The 24,285-nt window shown below is 31.6% G+C and overlaps 1 protein-coding gene across 2 annotated transcripts; it reads left to right on the forward strand.

The window, feature by feature from the left end:
- Positions 1-2,954: 2,954 nt before the first annotated feature.
- On the forward strand, positions 2,955-22,927 carry LOC130806688 (integrin-linked protein kinase 1-like). 2 transcript variants are annotated; one of them, XM_057671872.1, is made up of 13 exons: positions 2,955-3,387; positions 3,554-4,031; positions 9,490-9,564; positions 9,668-9,772; positions 10,383-10,468; positions 10,811-10,931; positions 11,821-11,900; positions 12,023-12,085; positions 12,174-12,295; positions 12,614-12,699; positions 13,694-13,815; positions 15,557-15,727; positions 22,640-22,927. In XM_057671872.1, exons 2-12 carry the CDS (start codon positions 3,612-3,614, stop codon positions 15,693-15,695), a joined length of 1,419 nt encoding a protein of 472 aa, XP_057527855.1. In that variant the 5' UTR covers positions 2,955-3,387; positions 3,554-3,611; the 3' UTR covers positions 15,696-15,727; positions 22,640-22,927. The 2 variants fall into 2 exon arrangements, 1 of the variants encoding a protein (XP_057527855.1); XR_009040351.1 differs by lacking the exon at positions 22,640-22,927 and having other exon boundaries at positions 13,694-13,873; positions 15,557-15,790.
- Positions 22,928-24,285: the final 1,358 nt, after the last annotated feature.

Here is a 24,285-nt window from a genome sequence, read left to right on the forward strand (position 1 = left end):
TCATTCCTATATATATATATATATATATATATATATATATATATATATATATATATATATAATATTAAAATGATTATAAAATTGAATTACTAATATTGAAGGAAAAATTTATCCCATCCCGCACCTCCAACAATATTTGTGGATCAGCTCTTAAAAAAGCATATTTATTTTTAGAAATAAATGCGACGACTTGGCAATTTCCGTAGTATTGTCTGTTCTAATTTTTTTTTTTTTAAAAAAATTCTGAGCGTTGGGATGGAAAGGCAATTGTCATATCTTCATCGCCAGTTCCTCCACAGCATTTTCATTGCCCAATTATTGCTGGGTTCTCGCCCATTCAAACTACTGCCCGTGGCAATTTTAACATTTTTTCGTAGTACGAGTTTGGTTAAAGGAGTATAAAACGAAAATCGGTTATTATAATCAGATCATTGAAAGTTAAAACTAATATAAAGAGGTAGATATAAAATGTGAAGATAAAAAGTATTGGTAAGATAAATAAAAACGAAATAAAAATAATACTTTAAATACAAATGTGAAAATATAATTTTTTTAACTTGTATAGGTTTAATTAATTTTTTGAAATTAATTTGTAAATAACCATCTCAAAAACTATAACATAAATTTTTTTTGGATATATATGAGAATTAAATAATTATATTAGTTTAAATATTTCGAGAGAAATTTTTGACAGTCAAAATTCAAGTATACTTGAACAAGCTAAGTATGTCTTTATTTCAGCTAATTTGAGCTGAAAAAAATAAAAAACTCTTACAGAAAAAGTGTTTGTTTAAGTGGCCTTTACTCGTTCTTGTTTTCTCTCCCAGCTTCTATTTGTTTGCTTGTTGATAATTCAATATTATGACTTTATTTTATCTTCTAAATAACCCATAATTCGGAGGATTTACTAATTTGAAATACATTGTTTAAAGTATGTATTGAACTAGGGGGTTACATGGCCATGGGTGAGAAATTCTTGATGATCATCTATTGTTCTATTAGAGCGTTTTAATGAGACTTTTAGTTGTTGAGAATGGTTTCTAAAATATATTTTGCTATATTTGACTTTTTACACAATTTAATGTAATATTTTGATCATTTATATCTTGAACTATACACATTTAAAAGTTATAAAAACTTAATATTATGAAAGTATGCAATTAGATGATTCAAATAAGATTTCACTCGGCTATATTTTTTCTAACACATTAGCCGTAATATATAAAATAAGTTTGAACGATAAATAGCGTCAAAAATCGTTATGTAGCGAGTGTTTCAGAATGGATGAAGTAGTTAAAGAGTGTAAATGATTATATTGATTTGTAATCTGTCAATATCAGTACTCAGTAGTTTTTCTTTATTATGAATAATATATCTAAATAAAATAAATCATTAAATTGTTACATTATTATTTCTTTTGGAAAAAAATTCACTAGCATAAAAATAATGGGTATTAACATCTTCATTGAATCAGTCTAAACAATTTCGTATATTGTTGGAGTTTCTATACTAGTAAGTATGTACTCCATTTGAACCACCATATTTGCTCCATTCATTTTGGTCCGTCTTACCAGTTTTGTTCCTTTTTTTTCCATGACTCGTAATATTTCTTTAATACGCATCCATACATTTAATTTACCTTTTCATTTCATTTACACATTTCTTCTACTTTCCATAAAAATACAAATTTACCTACTTTTCTTAGACCTTGTTTGGATGGACGGAAATAAAGGGAAAAAAATATTTAGAGGAATAGAGATCCTCTTCTTTGGATAACAAAAAGGGAGGGAGATTTATTGGAAGGAATAGTTCCTTCGTTTTGTTAACATTCAAATTTCTCTATAAGAAAAAAATTTTAAAAGAAAAATGAAATTTTTTTCTTTCTTTTTTCCTTCCTTCCTCGCAAACAATGTAGAATATTTTTTCTCTCTTTTCCTATCCTTCTTTTTCCTTTCCATTTTCTACCCTTGCTTTCTTTTCTCCCTTAATCTATTATCTAAACAAAATGTTAATGTCCCTACCAATTACATTTGAGGACAAAAAAATATTATTGCGAGGACAAGTGAGTTAACTTTTGCTTTAGAGAATTATTGGTGTGCTTGGTACATTTGATACGCATATATTTCTTTCTTAGGACTTTTGTTTTCTTGGTCACATATTAAACTTCATATTCCAACAAAAGAGAGTAAAACTTTAATGTGTTTTTAAATTTTTTATATGAAACAAATTTAATTGATTTTATTAAAAAACGTAATTCGAATGGAGATTTGTTTTTGGAAATGCAAGGAGTTTAAGAGTATTAAACTCTAACGTTCATTTAAGTTAAGACAACAAGTATAATAAAATCACTTTAAATTTGATGTGAAAGAATTTTATAACAACAATAAAAGACATGACTATAAAGCATAAACATAATAAAAAATAAAATATAGAATCAAATAACTTAATATAAAATAAAATATAATTAGAAAAAATTACACAAAATAATCAAACTTTATCACAATTGGTCATATCTAGTTAATTGTCGGGTTAAATTATCATAGACAAATCGTGAAAAAACTTATATTATTAAAGGTAATTTTTGTGAATAATTATTGCGTTAAGGTGCTATACTTACTCCTTTTTTCATTTTATTTGTTATATTTGCATTTTGCATAATTTATAAACAAAATAATACTACATTCGTTCTTTATAGATATACTCTCTGTGTCGTTTTAAATTTACATCCTTTTTCATTTTAACTTATTTGTACTTATTTTACACCTTTTTCTTTTATGGCAATGGTCTCAACTCTCACTTTATTTTTTTAATGTTATTCACAAACTTATTATTTATCTCTATATTAACCACTTATTTTTATCATTTATTTATTTTTTTTATCCTATTTTCAATCCAATTATACATTTAAAATCTAAAATATTTTATGCGCATTCTTTCAAAGAGAGAGATAAAAGAAAGGAGGAGAGCATAGACAAAACCAACATAGCAAAACAAGTAACAGTTTTTTAGGAGGAGCAAAATGGAAACAATTCCTCTCCTGTCATTTAAATTCTTTTGGCTTTTTCCCTTCCCTCTATTGCTTCTATTTTCCGCCATTTTCAGACCTCTTTCTTTCTTCCTTCCTTCCTTCTTCTTGACCCTTATCTCTCTCTCTCTCTCTCTCTCTCTCTCTCCTCTTCCCGCGTTTCTTTCGGATTACTCTTCTTAAATTTCTCTTTCTCTTTCCAAAAGTTACGGTTCTCGTTTTCTTTTCTCTGCTCTTCTTCCTTCAAACATTTCTCTGCTCGCTTTCGTTAGCTCTTGCTTTTCGCTATAGCTCTCGGTCGAGCTTTTTGATTCAGTATTTTCTTTCCGTTGTAAATCAATCCCTTAATATTCACTCAAAATGTATGTATCATAATCTTTGTTAATTATCAGATTCTGAATTTTGCATTTCTTTTATTGTCTTATACTAATTTGCACTTGTTTGATTACATAATCGAATTGCACTTGATTAATCAATGGGTAAGCTGTTTCTGGAATTTAACATTTTCATTTTTGTGGATAATTGAAGGTTTATTTAGAAGAAATTAGGTTTGAAATCGGTTAAAACAAGAGAGAAATTCTCCAAAATGGAGATGGCGGCACAAATAAAACGTGGAATATCGAGACAATTTTCGATAGGATCAATTAGAAAAACAGGTACGTTCAGCTTCAAGAGGCAATCGTCAATGGATAATCATAGACACACGAGAAGATTCAGTTTCGGACGACAATCGTCACTTGATCCGATTCGACGAAGCACGTTGATGGAGGAGCAGTTGACGGTACCGGAGAATCTGGACTCAACGATGCAATTATTGTTCATGGCCTGTACAGGGGATGCGAAAGGAATTGAAGCTTTGTTGAATGAAGGAATTGATGTTAATAGCATTGATTTAGATGGAAGAACTGCTTTGCATATTGCCGCTTGTGAAGGGAATGTTGAGGTGGTTAAATTGTTATTGAGCCGTAAAGCTAATATCGATGCGCGTGATCGTTGGGGTAGCACGGTATACATATTTCTACCTCTTTCTTTTCTATTCAAAAATTGTACTCCTGTCACTCGAGAAACCACACCCAAAATCTAAAGCGCAAAAATTGACTTGTAGTTGGAAAATATGATGCAAGAGTAGTAAAAATAAGTGATTGATGAGAAGAATAAATTTGTGGCTAAAATAAAAAAGAATAAAATTATTATTAAAAAGGTAAAGGTATAAAACATTAGAACGGATCAGATAAAAGGAATAATGTGTAATTATGAAATATTGAAAACATTGACCTTTGCATAGATGATAATTATCCCATAAAGTTATCGTTATATTTTTTTACTATAGATGTTATTTTATAGTTAGAGAGTAAATGACTATAAAATAAGAATTACTTTGTAGATGTGATGAATTTCATAAGGAATGTGAGTATCTTATATTTTAATCTAAATTTTGATTTACTAGGTAAAAATCGGTGACATATTGATCTATTAAGATAGAGTTTTCATGCTTTTATATTTTATTTTATGGAATTACTAGTAAATTTAGGTGGCTGGTGTGAAATTAGTTTATACTCTTCGGTTGTATCACCACGCGCTTACAAAGATTTCTATTTTAATACTCCATATTTTTTTACTTGGCTACTATCTCTATTTTGTATAATTTCTTCATCGTTTTCTTTTTTAATATCATACTTTAATTATTCATTTTCTTTTACTTTCAATATTATTTGCAGTTAATTGCTCGTAATATTTTATTAATAATAGCTTCTTGTTGCAAAAGCTTGGGAATAGTGGGATTTAATTTTTTTTATAATATAATTTTTTTGAGATATTCATAATATAATTTATGTAATTATGTATGCAATGAAAGAAGAATATTTGAGGTAACAGCACACTCCTAACACAAATTCATTTCACATTTTTTTCATTTTTCCCACTAAATTTCATTCATTTTTTACCATAACTTACTTTCTTATTTAAATTCACATTTACATATTTAATTTATCTTTTTATTGAATTTACATATTTTTCATACTACTAATAAGTACTAAGTACTTTTTTGTCCACAAATATAATGAAGCTTATTTGGTAAATGAGAGAGTAATAATAAAGGGGGTAATAGTAAATGCAATCATGCAAAGTCATGCTAAATGTTTGGTGACGACTTCATGTGCTCATCCTACAAAATTGATGCCTTTCTTGAAACAGTGTAATCAATGTATGTTTACAATGGGGCATTCCAATGTGGGGGGGATAGTAATCATGGTTGTTTCATGTTAGGTGGGTGGTAAATATAATTTAGAGGTTGTATTGCAAATATTTTCGGTTCTTATGAGAAAATACCTTATATATATTTAATAGTTTTTTTTGCGAATGAAAACCTTAAAATTTAGAAGCATTTTACAAATAATAGTCTTGAACTTTTTTTTTCGAACAATACCTTTACATTTATGAATATAATAACGATACAATCACTTGTCGGATTTAGGTGCTATTGGGGTGGGGGAATAACGGTGATTGAGGAGGAGTAGAGAAAGATTTGGGAAGATATGTCTAGTAGGGATAATTGGATGAATAAAATTAGATTAATACATTTAAGGACAAGTCAAACGTCAAAGGACAAGTCAAACGTCATTAGCTAAGTCAATGTTCATTTAATAGGTCATCTCACCTGAATATGGTAAAATGGTTGTATCGTTGTCGTGTTCATGAAGTATATGTGAAGGCTCTTGTTCGTAAAAGCAAAATTTAAAACTGTTGTTTATAGAAAGCCTAAATTTTAAAGTTGTAGTTGAAAAAAAAAATTGTATATTCAATAATTGTGGGAGAGAGTACATTGATAATGAAATTTGGAAGATATAGTGGAGTTTTCCGATTAGATTTTTAGTGAGAGTTTAAAAATAAATTTTCTTTGACTTTGATAAAAAATGAAAAATAAATTAAGAAATTGTTGAAAATATGTAAAAGTTATAGATTTTCGTTTACTTCAGCTTTTCTGTTTTTATTGTAGGACAAATGTTAAGAAGTATTTGTATCCTCTCAAGAATCAAGTCTTAAACTCTCAACCCAATACCACTCTTTGGCCAGCAGATTTTTGTGTTGGACTTTTACTTCTCCTATTCCCTCACCTGAAACAAACAAGAAATATCTCCTAGACAATCGACCCCTAGAGATTCGAAAACATTAGATAAGATTGTTAATACTTGATAAATTCGTAGATAATTGAGATGTATAGCAAAGTTACAACTATAGTCTTATTTTTTCTTTCCTCCTTTGATTTCATAAATACAAAAGTGTCAAAACGTATTAAGCTCTTACGTCTCACACTCTCACCAATTACAGTCTTTTCCCAATACATTTTTGGTAGTACTTACACCTTCTCAAGTCCCGTTGCTTCTCCTCATTTTGTGAGTGTCCATTTTATTTTTGCAACAATTTTTAAGAAAATTAAGTCAATAGATAAAATTTAGTGTTCGAGAATTTTATTGTACACGAATAAATACAAAGTACAAATAACATTTAAAATAGGAAAATATAATTATTGTAGTGAAATCAATCAAAATAAGATAAAAGAAAGTATCAAATCAAAAATATTAAATTTAACTGTAGTTTTTCATTTAAAATTTAAAATTAAGAAAAATTATCCAGGATGATATAACTTTTGATTTTCCAATATAATTACTATCTTTAATTGATTATTAATAACTAGTATAGAAAACCGTGCAATGCACGGATTTTTAACTATCGACATATATAAATTTAGATTTATAAATAAAGGTTAAATTATATATTATCGTTATCAAATTTCAAATTTCAATACTTAACAATTTGATAGTAAAAATTTTAATATATACAATGATGCAAGTAAACATATATATGTAACCAAAACAAATTATTAGTAAATATATATATGTAACCAAAATTAGAAGAATATCTATATTTAAAAAAAAATCCAACTAACAATTAGGGGTTTTGAAACACCTCTTTGTACACAACATTTTAGGAGTAATGACATATTTCACCATCTTTATCACATATTAGAATTTTCAAACCTTTTCTGCTAGTGACTCCAGAAACTGCGACGTATAATTGACCATGACTAAAGATAGGCTTAGGTAGGAACAAACCAACTTGTGATAGTGATTGTCCTTAACTCTTATTAATCGTCATCGCAAGTTTTCTCTGAAAGCTACTGGAATTTTAGAACTATCAGAATGTGTAAGTGAATATTTAAAACTCCATTTTGATAGTTCTAAATATTTATCTAACATTGAAACTGAATTCGATTTAACTCGACTTTAAAATAAAATTTAAAAATACTATAAAAATCAATATGCATCTAAGCGTTTATTTTAAACCGACTCAAATCACCTAACCTGAAATTGAACCTATGACCTGAATGAACTCATTCTTACAATTGTCAATTACACTTCATCATGTCGAAATCTTACACATAATATCATTGTTGTTCTTAATCAAGAACAATATTGTAATCGTTAATAAGGTACGGATTATGAATAAAGTAGGGATAAATTAGAGAATTTAAAAATTATTTAGGATATATACAATAATGTAATAATTATTTTATCACGGATGAAAATATAAAATATAGTTTAATTAACAATTCATCATAACTTTAAAAAAAATTATTCGTCGTAACGGATAGTTTACTCGGTGGGTTGATGAAATCAACCTAATAATACCAGTATATTGTAATTTTTTACCCGACTTTAAAATAATTTTTTACAATAATCATTTAGGTAGTTTATACTCATTTTTTGAATATTCAATCTAACAAAAAAAACTCAAACCCACAAAATTCTTACTAAGAGTTAAATAATTTGTAATGGTATATGAGTTGGCAATTGTTATCGAGAAAGTAGGAGCTTTATATATAATTTGCTCTTATTAAAAATTAGGCAATGACTAATATTTTGTAATATTCTTCTGATTTCATCTTTGTTAATTTCAAGATATTTTATACTGTATTATTAGTGTCATGTTCACAAATAATTTCTTTCTTATATTGAAATATTCTTTGACTTCTTTTTTTTTTCAATTATTTTGAAGACTGTCAAAAATTAAAACAATTATTATCAAATTTGCATTTGTAATTTCTGTATATAGGTGCTCAATTTAGGATAGTATCAAAATTTGAAGTTTGAAATATTCTTTTATGTTGAATAGGCCTTAAAATGTGAATATAAATAAACTGTTAATACGGTGTCAATTTAAATGCTTGTCAGTCATTTGAAATAATATTAATTTAGAACTGAATGGCCAAAGTTGCCAAAATCGTAAAATCACATGTTAACACAATATCAATTTAAAAAGCTTGTTAGTTTTTGAAAAAATATTAATTCAAAACTGAATTGCCAAAGTTAACAAAACTTGTAGAAACACATACAATTGCCAAATAAACTTAGAGACTAATGCACCACTTAAATACTGACATATGTCAAACTGATTAAAAGAGTGCCATGTGGAATTTGGCTAACTCTTTTAATTAGTTTTATGATTCTAACTTTTGAGTTACTTTCCTGAGAATATTATTGTTCAAATAGTAACCACATTTTAATGGTATTCACCCAAAAGATAAAATAGATGTAAAATAAAATTACAAAAATATTAAAAAGTAAAAGTTATAAATTCAAAATTCAAAATATGATATTGCATGTTTTCTTTATAAGGTGCTAGGAGTCTAGGATTGATGATTTCTCATGGAGTCAGAGGGGCTTTTGAGGGGTGTGAGGTGATGGACCGTATAGGACCTTTTTTCTCCCATATATGAAAAGTTAATCAAAAAAATATGTTAAATTTATTAATAAAATAAATATATTTACTATAAAAATAAGGCACAAAATAAAAATTTTGCAAAGGGTCCTAAATTTTTTAATACGACTATGCATGGAGTTATAACTTAAACTTACTCTTGGCTTCTGTTACTTGTAATTTTGGTACTTTTGATTCAATGCTACTAATAGTAAGCCAACGACCACAAAGTTACCGTAGCCTCTTTATGTTTCAATAGTCCGTCTGCATTTTTGAAACCTAATGAGATGTAGTTTCTGTTGAGTAAATCTGCTTGAGTAAGCCGACAAGGCTTGATTACATGACTAATTCATTTCTGTTTCTTATTTAAGCATATAATCTATCTAAAGTTACAAATTGAGGTGTATTATTCTAATTCTAATGTTCTTCCTCTAGCCAAGTGTTCTCTTGTCTTCCTTATGATCTCAATATTCTTCAGTTTCACACTTCTGCGTACCATCATTGGTATTTTATCTTCTAAATATGCAAGTTGCATTGCAATTCCACGTTTGATGAGGCTCATATCATACATCTGTCAAACTATCTCTGGCAGCACTATTCTATATTGTAGTGATCTTGCAGTTCTCTAAAATTCTTGTTTGCATTCTAGTTTCTCTTATGTCCAAATAAACAAAAATGTAATCCAATAGTAAATTGTTACTCTGCAGGCAGCAGCAGATGCCAAGTACTATGAAAATATGGAAGTTTACAATATTTTGAAAGCTCGGGGAGCAAAAGTTCCAGTATGATAATTGATAATAGTTTATTTAAATCTTCTTTTCTCTATTTGTTAATTATCGTATCAATAATGAGTAAACTTCTAACATGCAAGCTTTTTTATGTCAGAAAACTAGGAAAACTCCAATGGCAGTTGCAAATCCCAAAGAAGTTCCAGAATATGAACTTAATCCATTTGAGCTTCAAGTTCGTAAATCTGATGGTATTACAAAGGCAGGGTGTTCTTCCCTTCATTGTCTTTGAATTTTTTACATGATGCTGCTTATTTACTTGTTCCAAGTCTGTTTATGGATTTAACATGATGGATCTTAAACAACAGAGCATGTGCCTCATTTGACCTAAGATAAATAATTTCTACATTCTTAAAATTTAGCTCCTCTCGCTATCTGTGTTGGTTTTGTAACTGCTGTCCTAGAAGCTGATAGCCTGATATTTGCATAGGAATTTCTGTTATGATATTGGTTACCATGCTCTACGCTCTCCCTTTGGACTGCAATGAAGTAACTTTTCCATTGTGTTCACTTCTTTCTTATTGTTATAAAGCAGCAAAATGCAAACAATTATTGTCGATTGGATCAAACGTCAATTTGAAACAGTCCCTCTCTTGAGGTAAGGCAGCATGACCCCCCTTCCCATCTTAGGACAGAAAACAACTGCCCTCTTGGAATGCATTGTGTAACATTGGTCTTAAGAGTGAGACTAGTTCATGTTGTTTTGAAGTGTTACACTACATTTTCCTTTAGTTTCGATTTTCAGTTAGCTCGTAATTGATTGTTTCTGGTACTTCTTGTTGATGTGCTTGTGTTTGCATCTTATTTTATAGGGAGTATATCAAGTTGCTAAATGGAATGGCACCAGGGTTTCTGTAAAAATACTCGACAAGGAGAGCTATTCTGATCCAGAATGCATGTATTCCTCTAAAACATTTTCTGGGTTTAGATGATTTACATTTTTGTACATTTTTGTACATTTTCCAATATTACGTGGTATCTGTGAAATTTTCCTGTAATTTCAGTGATACTCATTTAAGTTTTAACCTGATCGTAGCTTGAGTTATATAGCTATGTGTTATACATATGTTTTCATCTATTATAATTTCTTCTGGTCCTAAATAAGATTTAATTCAGAGAACGTATTATCTGTCTTTTTGCTGGTTCAGTCTCTTAGTAATTCTAATTAATGAGAGATTATATCTTTCACAGTAATTGTCTTTTATCTAATTTCCTATTTTCTATTTTACTACCCTTACAGTAATGCTTTCAAATATGAGTTGACATTGTTGGAGAAGGTGCGCCATCCTAATATTATTCAGTTCGTTGGAGCTGTTACCCAAAATATTCCAATGATGATTGTAGTAGAATACCATCAAAAGGTATCTTTGATCTCATTCCTTATAATGAATTTCGTTATACTTTTTTTTTGGGTATCTTTGATACTATTCACAAGCAAATGATTTTGCATATACAATTACAATAGATTTATCTTTCTCAAACTTTTATGTATATATTCTCTCAAATCTCAAATACCGTCAATGGTGTTTGTTCTTAAGGGCACTCTCTAGGATGAGACTTTGCACTCTTTTGTGACTTGATACAACTCCCACCTCAAAATAAGTTTGCTTATCAAAGACTTTGAAGCATACACTAATTGAAGTTTTTCCAAAAACATTATTGGGCCTATCTTCTTAAGTAATTGTACTTGATTTTGATAGCAATGGCATACCATATTGTACTTACTTCCTTCTTCTTCCTGGAGGACTTGGAGCCTTGTTGGCTTGCTTTTCTAAGAAGCCTCATAAATTCCTTGTTGAACCAATAAGTGTTCAATGAATTTTTCCACACAAAAAAAAAATTCATTTTTCCATCGAGAAGTGGAATGCTAACTCTCCCACCTTTACCCATATTCTTCTTTGCTTTATCTCAAACTTTATACACATGACATCCCCAAGATTTCTATTCTTGCCTTGATACCAATTGTTGTGGAATCAGACTCGATAAAAACAAAGAGGAAGATGAACATAGCTCACACAACAAATCAACAAGTTCACAAACAAATAATGCCATAAGAGTGCAGTTTGTTAGTTGTTATTTCTGTTTTTTGAGCTTCATTTTTGGAATGCATTATGTCACTTCATTGTTCATGATCTTTGAAATTGATTTTATTGGCTTATGTTCTTCAGTGGTATTTCAATTTTTGATAAACTTCTCTAGATGACTAAATTTATGTATTAGTCTTTTTTTTTTTTTTTTTTTTTACCTTAGGGTGATCTAGCAGGCTATCTTCAAAAGAAAGGACGATTAAAACCATCAAAATCCTTAAAATTTGCACTTGACATGGCAAGGTATATCTTATTCTTGGTAACAATGTTTGTTCTTAGAAACTTCAAATGTCCTTGCTTGAGGGAATGCCCCCTCATAGTTATCACTTACAATCATCCTATTCTCATTGCGTTTTTCGTTTCAGGGGCATCAATTACCTTCATGAGTGCAAACCTGATCCAGTTATCCATTGCAATTTGATGCCCAAGTAAGACAACCAAATGCAAAAGAACTCTTTAAAAATCACTAGGATGAATTTATAATTTTTAACAGCTGAAAATTCGGTAAGGTGCCAGATATATTTTGCTCGATGGTGGAGGACAACTGAAAGTAGCCGGATTTGGTTTGTTACGATTGTCAAAGATATCAGCTGATAAATTCAAATTGGCAGATCCGGGAGCTGGCAATCGTAACGCAAGTAAGTATAGTAGTAAAGGGAAACTATTTGAAGTGTGTTTCGTTGCAGAAGAGTCGGTCCAAGTTATAATTAATCTATTTTTATTAAATTCTATCTTCAAGTTATTAAATACTTATGCAAAAAATAAAAAGGCTCTCCTTTTTTTCTTTACTAGCCAAGTAGCTTAGTTTTGATGAATTTTGTAGGTATCTGGAAACTTAGATGAGGACTGTTATTTTCTTAACTCTCGAGAGAATATTTTTTAAAGGGAAGTTAATCAGATTGACAAAATAATCAGATTTTCTCTCATTATGCTTCTGGCTTTTGTGGCCACTGTAGGTGTATACACAGCACCCGAGCTCTACAATGAAGAAATATTCGACAAAAATGTGGATGCATTCTCCTTCGCTGTCATTCTTTATGAGGTACTTAGAATCTGGTTATCCATGCATCAGCTTATATTCTACCTTACTATCAAGCTATCCTTAACATATTTCTTGAGCTGAAACACGTCAAATTTATATATTAAATAGACTCTCAGATGAATAAGTTTTTTTGTTTTTTAGGTAGCACACTATTACTTCCAGTCTGGTTAAGTTTGTTTGATTTATGTAGCATGACTTGAAGTGCAATGACTTGGGTATTTTAAGTCATATGTGAAGGGAGTGATTAAACGTCATTATCTTCTAAACCTCCTCCTTCTTGCACTAGCATGTGGTAGTTTTATGATTATTTCGTTTGTCTAACCGGAACAATTGTGATATTTTAACCGAAAATAATAGGAAAAATTACCAGGAATAATACAATCTTTTGGTTATTTTCCTACAATAATATGAACTTTTGATTAACCATTAATAATACCAACTTAAAGGGTTTTTTCCTAGAAAATCCTTAACATGTTAAAAATCAAATTATAGATGATTATAAGACAAAAAAATGGTAAATTAGTGAATAAACTAAAGTTGGTATTATTCTAGGAAAATATCCCTAAATTGGTATTATTTATGGTTAATTAATAGTTGGTATTATTGTAGAAAAATAAACAAAAAGCTGTATTATTCACGGTAATTCTTCCAAAATAATATTATTTGTTGGTTGTTAGTGTTTTACTAAATGTTACCTAACTCACTAATCTTCTTGTACATTCAAACAGAAACAAGCAAATTTTAGGCACTGAATTTTGTCAGTTTGTAGGGACGATCAATTGTATGATTGAGGATTCTATGCATGTTTAAGTTGACTTGGTTCCAACCTACAAGCAAGTTGGCTTTCCCGAACCAACTTTATTTTGATCCTAAATCAAAATATCGATTTTTTTCTTTGCTAATAATGATAGTTCGAAGAAGAAACTTGTGTATGAAATGATTTGCAACTGCTTGATGGCTCACTTGAAATATTTTTTTTTTCTGGTTATTTTAGATGATTGAAGGTGTATATCCGTTTCACCCAAAGCCAGCAGAAGAAGCCATTAAGATCATGTGTGTAGAGCGTAAAAGACCTGCATTCAAGAAGTTGAAAAATTATCCATCAGAGTTAAAAGAGTAAGATATTCTTTACAACATGCTGAGACTGGACTATTTCTTCGCCTTTCATGCCCTGGTATTTTCTTGACTGTCTAGAATAGTAATTTATGTTTAATGCTGCCTCAAAAGTCAAAACTCTATTAGTTTGTAGAATAACTTTAATATATTATTGAAGAAATGATCTTTTACAACATGTTTGGTTATTGATATTAGATGATGGGAATGATGATGAAAATTTAATGCAATTTATGTAGAAAATCTCATTAATTAGGTTGATGATTATGCTTGTCCAACTCTAGTCATTTATTTTTCTTCGCAAGATTTTTCTCATCTATTCGCAACTGGAAATGTGGTATTAGTTGGTATGGAAAACTGTGAAGAAAAAGACATGATTGAGGATAAGAGCTCCATTACCATGGCCCATGGGAATGGCAGGAGATTTTTAATAAAATTAACATTAAAATTCATTATCATTACCATCTTTTAATACCCAAATCAAACACACTGTTAGGGTCAAGGATTCTTTTATAATCTATATTTGATATACACTTGCAAAATGAGACTTTGATTCCATGCACCTCATCTATATATTAAAAAATATTAGAAGTCTGTTGTGACTATTGTCCATTCTATTACCACAATACCATTAAGTGGCTTCCAACAATGAAGGGTTTGGAGGTTGTTAAATGTACGCAACGTTATCGTTGTTAGTGACAGATTGTTTCCAAATGACCCTTAGTAGCAAAAATCATCAACAACTTTACATAAATAAAAGTGTCTATGATTGAATGAACGATTTAATATAACTCATTATGATTCGAAACCAAAAACATTAATATTTGTCCCCATCCAATCTTATACCAAAGAAGTAATTATCATTCTATTACAATTGTGTTGGATGAATTTTGTTACACCTTCATCTCCCGATAAGAGAGCTTGTTATTTTCATATATTTTTTGAAAGTTTCCCCACTTCTTTCATAGACTTTAGTGGCGAAAGTTCTATGCTTTTGTTGGATAACACTTGTTGGTGGTACTTTTTTATGGTTTCTAATGTGTCCTAAAGATGCCTCTAGCATATTCATTGCACATAATTATGCTTATTTGAAGTACCATATATCCCCCTTACATAGAGTTACCTTGACTTTGTTGATACTATTATGGTGGGGAATATAATCATCATGTCATACATGGCATATGGCATATTTCTAGGGTCATATATAATGTAAAAGAATAAAGTTAGTTAGAGTTGTATTTTAGGTTGTTATGTTAGTTAGTCTTTTAATAGCCTTTATTCTTGTTTGTATTTTTCCCTCACATCTCTTATAAGTAGAGGGGAGTATGGGATGTTTTAGAGGAGGAAATATCTAGAGAGAAGTGAAAACACTTAGGAGAGTTTGAGAGACTCGAACGTCCCATAGTATCGTTCTTGTATTATTAATAAAAGTGGTTCTGATTACCATCTTGGCTGTTCTGTTACACATCATTCCTGCTCATTTAGAGACTTCTTCTTTTCTATTGTATCGTGACATAATCCCCTTTTTGAGTAGTCGATTTCTCATAACACATTATGCATTAGAAAATGCTGAATTATATTTTAAATTTTAGCAACAATGTAAATATTATTGCAGAATCTGGTAATAGAGCAGTAGAATAACATTTGGCATTGTGATTTGTCTTACTTTTATGTGGATTCTCAGAATTAATACCCCAAGGTCACATCATACTAGGAACCTAATTTGATCAAATTGTAAATGCAGGTTGATTGAACTATGTTGGAGTGGAGAACCTTCTCTTAGACCAAGCTTTGCTGAAATCATTTTACGGTTGGACACTGTGGTTGCCCATGGTTGGAAACATGGATGGTGGAAAGATACTTTCAAGCTTCCTTGGTTGTAGTCAAACTACAAAGGCACACAAAATGTGATATGGTATGCATTTTCTGAGATTGTGAATTGTACAATGCTTGCTTTTCTCTGAAATTTCTTCCTAAATATTGGCTTTCTAGTTCATACCAGCATTTCTCACCTAAAGCTCCATGATATATCATTTTTATCAGTTTGCATCTAATCTTCAAAGACGTGCTATTAATATAAGAATGAGATCTAGATGAAGTAACATGCTACTCCCTCCCTTAGTTTCTAAGAGATTGTCACAATTTCTATATTCTTTCGTCCATTTTAACTTTGTAACATTTCTATTTTAGGCAGTGTTCTCACCTTTTTTTTTTTTATCCACGTTTTTTTTAAAAAATTTTTCGATCACTTTTAATTCTATCAAAATAATTCAATCAGACCTTTTTTTTATAACAATTATGTCATTGCATATTGTTATAATATCTTAGGGACTAAGGGAGTAATTGTAATTTGCCTTGATTTTCTATGCTTTTCTTGTTGGGAAGATGGAACTGTATGAGTTCACAAAATGCTGTAGCGTTGTGTCTTGTCTCCTGGTGACGGTTCCAATCCAGTGAGGAATTCCTGTGGTATTGTCATTAGAGGCTAAAGAACTACATGCTATGATTTTTTAGTGATGTAGCTCGCACAAGTTACAATATATCAAATCAAGAAAAAATTAATGTGTGGTCTTGACGTCTTGTAGGATTGGAAAAACACTTGGAATATGAACATTGATAATAATGCATATATATACAATTACACTTTTGAAAATAAGGCATCTAAGATATATGTGAATAAACTCCATCAGAAAACTAGCTATATAAAAAGCCGACCGCAGTTTCGAGACATAGCCTTTGGATGTGGAACCCCAAGACTACCAAATCCCTTGAGCCATTTAAACTCACAAGCTGCAGTGGCCATAGAAAGATACTCGGTTTCCGCATAAGATCTTGCAACTTGCTTCTTGGTCTTCCAAGAACTAGATAAGAAACGACCAGAGATTGGACCACTAGCCCAATTAGAGTCACACAACCCACTCAAAGAAAGATCCCAATTGGACTGAAGTAGGATTCCTTGACAAGTTAATTTTTTGAGATAACAAACAACGTAATTAGCTTCCCAATGGTAGGAGTGAGAAGCCCCAAGAAATTGAGAGATAATTTGCTGAGTAGGCCAAATCAGATCTTCTAAAGGATAATAAATGACTTGACAAACTAAACTTGGATATTGGAACCATTTTCAAGAGAGGAACATGTAAAACCAGCTAATTTGTCTAAAGCATACTTCGACATAGATAAATACCCAAGGATTTTTGGCAACTTCAATGCTAAAAAAAAAATATTCAAGTAGGCCTGATCCTTCACATGAAAACAATTTCACAAATATTTCTTGAAAGCCATCAGAACAATTTCGAAGATTGTTTAATATGAGGATATTAAATTGCATAATATGAGAAAAGAGAGTAATCAAAGTAAGATCGTTTAAAATCATAATTTCGAAGAGAAGTGGTTATTTTTTAATACCAACATCTATGGGCTTGTTTCACGCTATAAAGGGATTTCCCATAAACGACATACCTTACAAGGTTGGGAGCTATGAAAACTTGGAGGCATATCTATTTGGTGCAACTCCTAATTTTTAGTAACAACCACAGCTAGAAAGGCACGAACAATGGTTATTTTAGCTGTAGGGGCAAAAGTATCTGTATAATCATTTCCTTCAACTTGATGGTTGCTAAATACATCCAAGCGCGTCTTAAGATGCTCCTTATTACCATCAGAGTGATACCTGATTTTATAGACCAATTCGCTACCAAGAGCTCTTTCCAAGAGGAAGAGACACCGCACGACATGTACCATTATTTCTAAGGCCTCAATTTCTTTCTTCGTCGCTACACACCATCCTAAGTCTTTCATAGTGGTTTTAAACAATTGTGCTTCAGTAATTGTGATAACCGTGCCAAAATAATTCTCTCTTAGCAAAAAATGATTACAATCAACAAAATGTGCTATGAGATAAGGAATACAATGACTTTTCCTAATGCGGCGTTCAAAATATCAGTAAGTTAAAGTGACACTTCTTAGAAGAGATCATCTAAGTGGACAAGTGGAACATGCTCTTACGAGAAATCAATTGCATTAGAATAAGGGAACTCTAACTCATAAAATGTTACATCCCTACTGACAAAGAAAGCACCACTCATAAGATCATACAATTTCCACCCTTTGGGATACCCCACAAAAATATATTTTCGACTCCGACTCATAAATTTGTCTTTTTTAAATTGACGATTGTTGGCTTGACACGGACAACCACAAACAAGAAACTCATCAAAAGGGCAACACCAAATAAGATTTCATATGGGGTTTTATTATCGAGGAGAGGAAAAGGAGTTCTATTGATGATGTAGCTGTTGTGCGACAACGGAAGCAAGGTCGATGAACAATAATGAAACAATAAGAAATTCAATGCAAACAATAAAAAAATGATATAAGAGATTTAACGTGGTTCACTATCAATGTGATAGCTACGTCCGCCGGCACCGAGATCAAATATTTTCACTATGATCGCAAAGATTTTACAAGATGAATTACAATCACACTCACAAATTATAAAGGCTCTCTTGTGATCTCTCTCAATTTTTAATCATTAAGATCCCTAGTACTAACAAGAGGGGTATATATAATAAAACCATCTTGAAAGACAACTTGGGGTCTAAGTAACCACAAATAACCGACCACAAATAAAGGTAACCGTCCCAAAAGACATCTCCCGTGAAAAGAAAGCGCAATTACGCGAGCCGTGAAAAGCTACGCGAGCCGCGAAGTGGAAATAGAACGCACTCCACGCCCCGCGGAGGTCCTCTTTGACCCACACTCATCTTCTTCAATGGTGCTAGCTAGTTTGAGTCACCATTAACAATAGTAGCTAGCAACTAACCCACACTCATCTTCTTCAATGGTGCTAGTTAGTTTGAGTCACCATTAACAACAATAGCTAGCAACTAGGACAAAATCACCCCAAAAACACAAGGTAGATTAACTTGAGAGCACGACCAAAATTTAAAATGTGACGATGTTTGCATTCTACTTGGCCATTTTGTTGAGGGGCGTCGACGCAAGATGTTTGAAAAAAAATACCATCATCATCCTACCCAGTATATCTCAATCATAGAAAACTAAGGCCAGGGTCTGGGGAGGGAAAGATGGCGGCAACTCATACCCATAAAGGAGAGCGCGGCCAAAAGATTCTTCCGGCTCGAGGAAGATAAAGAGACGTAATAACACGTGAAAGATAACTTAAAGGCTTACAAAAATAAAAGAAGGACAACTATAAAAAGAAGACAAAAAACTAATAGAAAGGAAACGATAAAAGCAAGAAGTTAAGGACACTAAAAGGTAAACTAAGAGGTCATCAATAATCTAAGACATGGATATGGTGTCTCCAACTGCTCCTATCCTTAATCAGGTCCGCAAAGAGGTTTAACTGATGGAAGTTAACTCTTATTTGCTCATCCCAAGTTTTCTTGGGTCTTCCTCGACTCTTCTTACCCTCTGCACATGACCAAACCACCTAAATCTATTTTCACGCATTTTTCTAGATATAGGGGCTACCACTAGTTTGTCCCTAAACTCTTGGTTCTTAATTCGATCCATCAATGTGTGCCCACATATCCACCTCAGCATACGCATTTCTGTAACTTTCATCTTACGTTTAAAAAACAATACCATCTTGGATAAAATAGTCTCGCATACATTTGAACTCAATAGAAATATCACTACGCACTATCTTGACCGTAGCACTGTATTGATGTTTAATCATTGAAAGAAAAGAACAAAGTATCTTATAAACTTCAGTTTTATCTAAAAGAAGATACACCCACACAGCTTTAGAAAAATCATCCACAACAGTAAAAAATTTTAAAATGTGATTTTTCTACTGTTACTAACAAAAGTTTTTTTCCTAAAGTATTTAACTTGATGATACACCTTATAAGGTTTATTAGTAAAAGCACTAGATTAATAAAAGAAGGATATTGTAGAACTTTATCGAATGTATGTCCAAGACGCTGATGCCACAAATCAGAAGAAGTTCAACCAACCGTCTTTACAAAATGCTTTGACAATCTGCAAAAAGTAGTACACTTTTTTTAGGTCACCGACTCTAATAAGATTCTTTACAGATGGGTCCTATATTACGCAAAATAATTTAGTAAAATGCACACTACAACCCACATCATTTATGAGGTGGGCGATTGCGATCAAATTGCAATTTAAATCAGGAGCATAAAGAAAATTTTTAAGAACAATATTAGCACATAAATAAGCATCTCCTTGCTCGGTACGATAGGCATTCTTCCTTTCTGGAAGACCAATTGGGCACTCAGAAACACTGAATATTATATAAGATCGTAATGTTTCCAGTAATGTGGTGAGATGCACCGAAATCAATAGTCAAACCAATGGAAAAGGACTTACCACTCAGAAGACCAAGAACATTTGGCGATGAGTTACCAAGAATGTCATGTAAGCGTTGCCATTGAGTTTTGGTCGTTCCAGACTAGGTAAGGAATTCGAGCGTTACTCCATACATATGCCTTTGCCATTTCCTCGAACTGCTGCCATAGTACCCAATACCCATTGACCCAAAAGGTTCTTGTACTTTCTTAATTCTACTTTGACCATTTTGTCTAGTAGCATTATGACCTTAGTTTTAAGAGGCACGAGGCGCTAGGCGAAAGGCGCAAGGCACCTGTTTTTCGTATGCGAGGCACACAATTTTGCTAAATAGCTCTCAATTTTAAAACATATTTAATACTTAAAAGTTAAAATAACATGAAATCGTATGTGGTGTTCCCACCATGAGTAGCATATTGGAAATATAATGCAAATACAAATGAACAAACCGATTTGTATTTCCCTTGTGTGGATGGCAATGGAACTCCTTGCTTTGTAAATCACCAAATGGACACCATGAAGATAAGGTTGCGACAATTAGAGAAGTCGCTCGAAAACTTGATATGAGTAGAAGGCGTTCATGCACTTTTCTATTGTGATATTTCTCCCACAAAAGATGCTTGGGATGATAAAATGAAATTCACAATGAGATACAATCTACATGACAAAATCCTAGCACAAGAAAATTGCAATAGTAAATACAAGTGTTGTAGTGAATTACGAACTTTGATGATATTAAGAGTTAATTACTCTCTCAATATTATCTCATGAAAGGAAGAACAAGAATGAGAGTATTCTTAAGAGAGAAATCATAAATAATATGAAATTGGGATGGAATGTCCCTTGGCATGCAACCTCTATTTATAGAGTTATGCATCAAACAATACCTCATTTTGAAACAAAAGTGTTTCACCAAGCAAAGCTTATGAGTCAAAGTAATGTTTCACCAAGCAAAGCTTACGAACCAAAGTAATGTTCACCAAGCAAAGCTTATGAATCAAAGTAATGATTCATCAAACAAAACTTATGAATCAAAGTAATGATTCATCAAATTCTGTAAGGCACTTAATTGGACTTATAATATATTTATTTAGTCCCACTATTATACTAAGTATGTAGTATATACAAATCTAGGTTTATATACTCTAAATATTCAACACAAGGCACCTGTTTTTCGTATGCGAGGCACACAATTTTGCTAAATAGCTCCAAACGCAATTTTAAAACATATTTAATACTTAAAAGTTAAAATAACATGAAATTCATATGTGGTGTTCCCATCATGAGTACGAGCTCCACAGCACAAAGAATGATGTTCCCACCATTTCGGATACCCATGTTTAGCCTAACAAGAGTGGATGCCATGTCCTCGACGATTGTAGTGGGTGCAAGATAATTTTGATTTATCACTTTCGATATGTGGTTTAGAATCTGGCAGAACTCCAGGTAAATATGTAAGACTCTAAAATCAGCTTTGTCTAATTGTGCTTGAGATGGCTTTGTAAACGTTCTTGAAGGAACAATAGATAAGCTCGATCGAGAAATGGTAAGGGGTCTTGAGACAAGATAAAGGAACGCATAGTGCCATATAATCCCACGTTAATTCCAAAAAAAATTGTGCAACCGATCTCCATTCATTTGGGCTTGAAGCATAGCACCGATATTACATTTACAACCTTCGCACATACTATTTGGTAAGGGTTGATATGTTGCAAGTTCATCCCAGAAAGGCTGCAACATACCAAAATAATCTGCAATAGACAATGTCCTTAGTTGATGACAATCAACCAATAAGGCTTTTTTGGTGCACCGTTACCAACATTGAAACGTTAGCGTAACACTTCCCACAAGGGTTTAGCTTCTTCAAATGATGGTAAAGTCTTCTTTGAAGAGGGATTAATAGTATTCGAGATCCATTGTATTAACTTAGCGTGTAAACAACGCCAGTCCCGTAAACATCATCACTAGTTGGTTTTGGAATGTTACCTTCAATGAACTCGAATTTCTGACATGCGATAAGCAAAAGACAAATAGATCGACTCCACTCTTCATAATTATCACCATTCACCATGAATAATAGTAGGGGTAATGACATTCTCTGGTCTATTAGAAGTGCCAATAGAATAAAGATTAGAAGGAGTTAATGGGATCTTGGGGGTATTGGTTTTGGCTTAATCTGCCATAGCATAGTGTGCCGTGAGAAAGAAATTAAAATGGAAGAATGGTGATGATGTGCGGTGGAAGTTTTGCTTTTCACTCTAGCCTGATACCATGTCGGACTGGAAAAATCCTTGCAATATACAAATAACGATAATAATGCAGATGTAAAAATATACAGTTACAATGTTGAGAATACGGAAACTAAGATATATGAGAATAAACTGAATGAGGAAAACTAGCTGTACAAGAAAGGAAACTAGTTATACAAATATGACTAGCATTATTCTCCTAACAGATCTAAAAACAAAAATTTTTTGTATCTTTGCAGGAAATAGAAGGACGATGTTTTGTGGAAGATCCAAATAATTCAACAAGAACACGTGTGGGAGTTTCGCATTGTACTAGCCATGATAAGTTTTGATTGAGACTTGTAACTATACAAAGAGAATTGATATGTGTCCATATAACTTTTGCTTCTATGTTATGCTTTTCTGTTTTCCAAAAGGGCTGGAACAACTTCTTTCCATGTATAGTATGTGCAAGGATAGATATATCCATTGTTTGTGGCTCAATAAAAATCGATGCGGTGTTCCTTAGAAGCATCCCATACATTATGTAATGATCGTGTTATGGGATTATGGCAAATCGTTTCATAAGTTATCTCCCCATCTTTACTATATTCATTGATAAGAAGAAGAAAAAAGGTGAACGGTGATTGACTTGGTGATATAGTAGAATCTTGGGTCACGAGCAGTGATTTGATTGATATTGAAAGAGAATTCTTAGTTCAGTTCTCTACTTTAACGACAAAATAAGGATTGCTATATTCTATTGAGTTTGACTCATAATAATCATTTATCAAAGAATGACTTTGGTTATTAAATGATTGAACAACCGGAAGCAATTTACTTATGAAACTTAGTTGATATTCATAAAAATTATTTGATGATTTATGAGTTCAATAAATCTTGTTTAACAGAAAGACAAGTATTTCTTTACACTTTTAAACATAATAAGATTACAATCCTTAATTTAAAATCACAATGTAGAATAATCATATATATGTTATAAGTTATCAAATATGTAGTTAAAACTATCAGTTATATTATTATAAAAAAAATATTTTTTACTATTCATAAAAGGAGAAAAGATTCAAACAAAAGTAAAAATAGGTAATTGATTGCTATTAGTTACCTATTTTAACGAATAACTGGTTCTTTCCTTCTTTTTTGGCTTTAACTGCTATTAGTTAGATATTTCACTTTTTCTTTTCATCTCTTTTATTTTTTTACTTCAGAAATTCTTATCGGGCTGCTTGTATAGATTTCTCATGGTGAGATCGTCTTATACAAGACGATTGGATCTCAAAATTCATGGAGTTATTACTTACGCAAAAACTGATTACCAAAATCAATGCATAAACAATCAATGTCTTACCTAAACTAACGTCCTTAACAATCAACAAATCACCTAATATGCACAAAAATAGGAATTGATAAACCCTCTCTGAAGAAAAAGTATTAATATAATACACCATCCCTCCATCGAGGAATAGACTTTTGACCTTTGGAACTTTTGCTTATTGTTCTCTTACGAAAAGTAAGAAATCTCATGTGTACTCTAGGTATACTCTAATAAACTATTTTTAGTAATTCTCCTTCAACTAATCATTCAACCATAAAGGACCTCATTTTTCATAAAAACTCATTGTCTCACAGAAAATCTTGGTGGAAAATTGATTCCTTAGTGAAAGTACTGACTTGGGCATCAAAATGAGATTTCATTGATCCTCCCTAGAGACTAGATATTCCTTGTGTCGATCATACATCATCAGTGAATCGATGCTCATCATAGTGGACTAAGGAGGCATTTAAAAACCTCAAACACACATATCTAATATACGACTGTTGGGTTTGACCCAATAGACAAGTAGATTTCCACTCTAATTTATACATGAATAATTTGACGCTAGAA

The sequence above is a fragment of the Amaranthus tricolor genome, chromosome 1 (genome assembly GCF_026212465.1).
Source record: "Amaranthus tricolor cultivar Red isolate AtriRed21 chromosome 1, ASM2621246v1, whole genome shotgun sequence".
NCBI classification, from domain to species: Eukaryota; Viridiplantae; Streptophyta; class Magnoliopsida; order Caryophyllales; family Amaranthaceae; genus Amaranthus; species Amaranthus tricolor.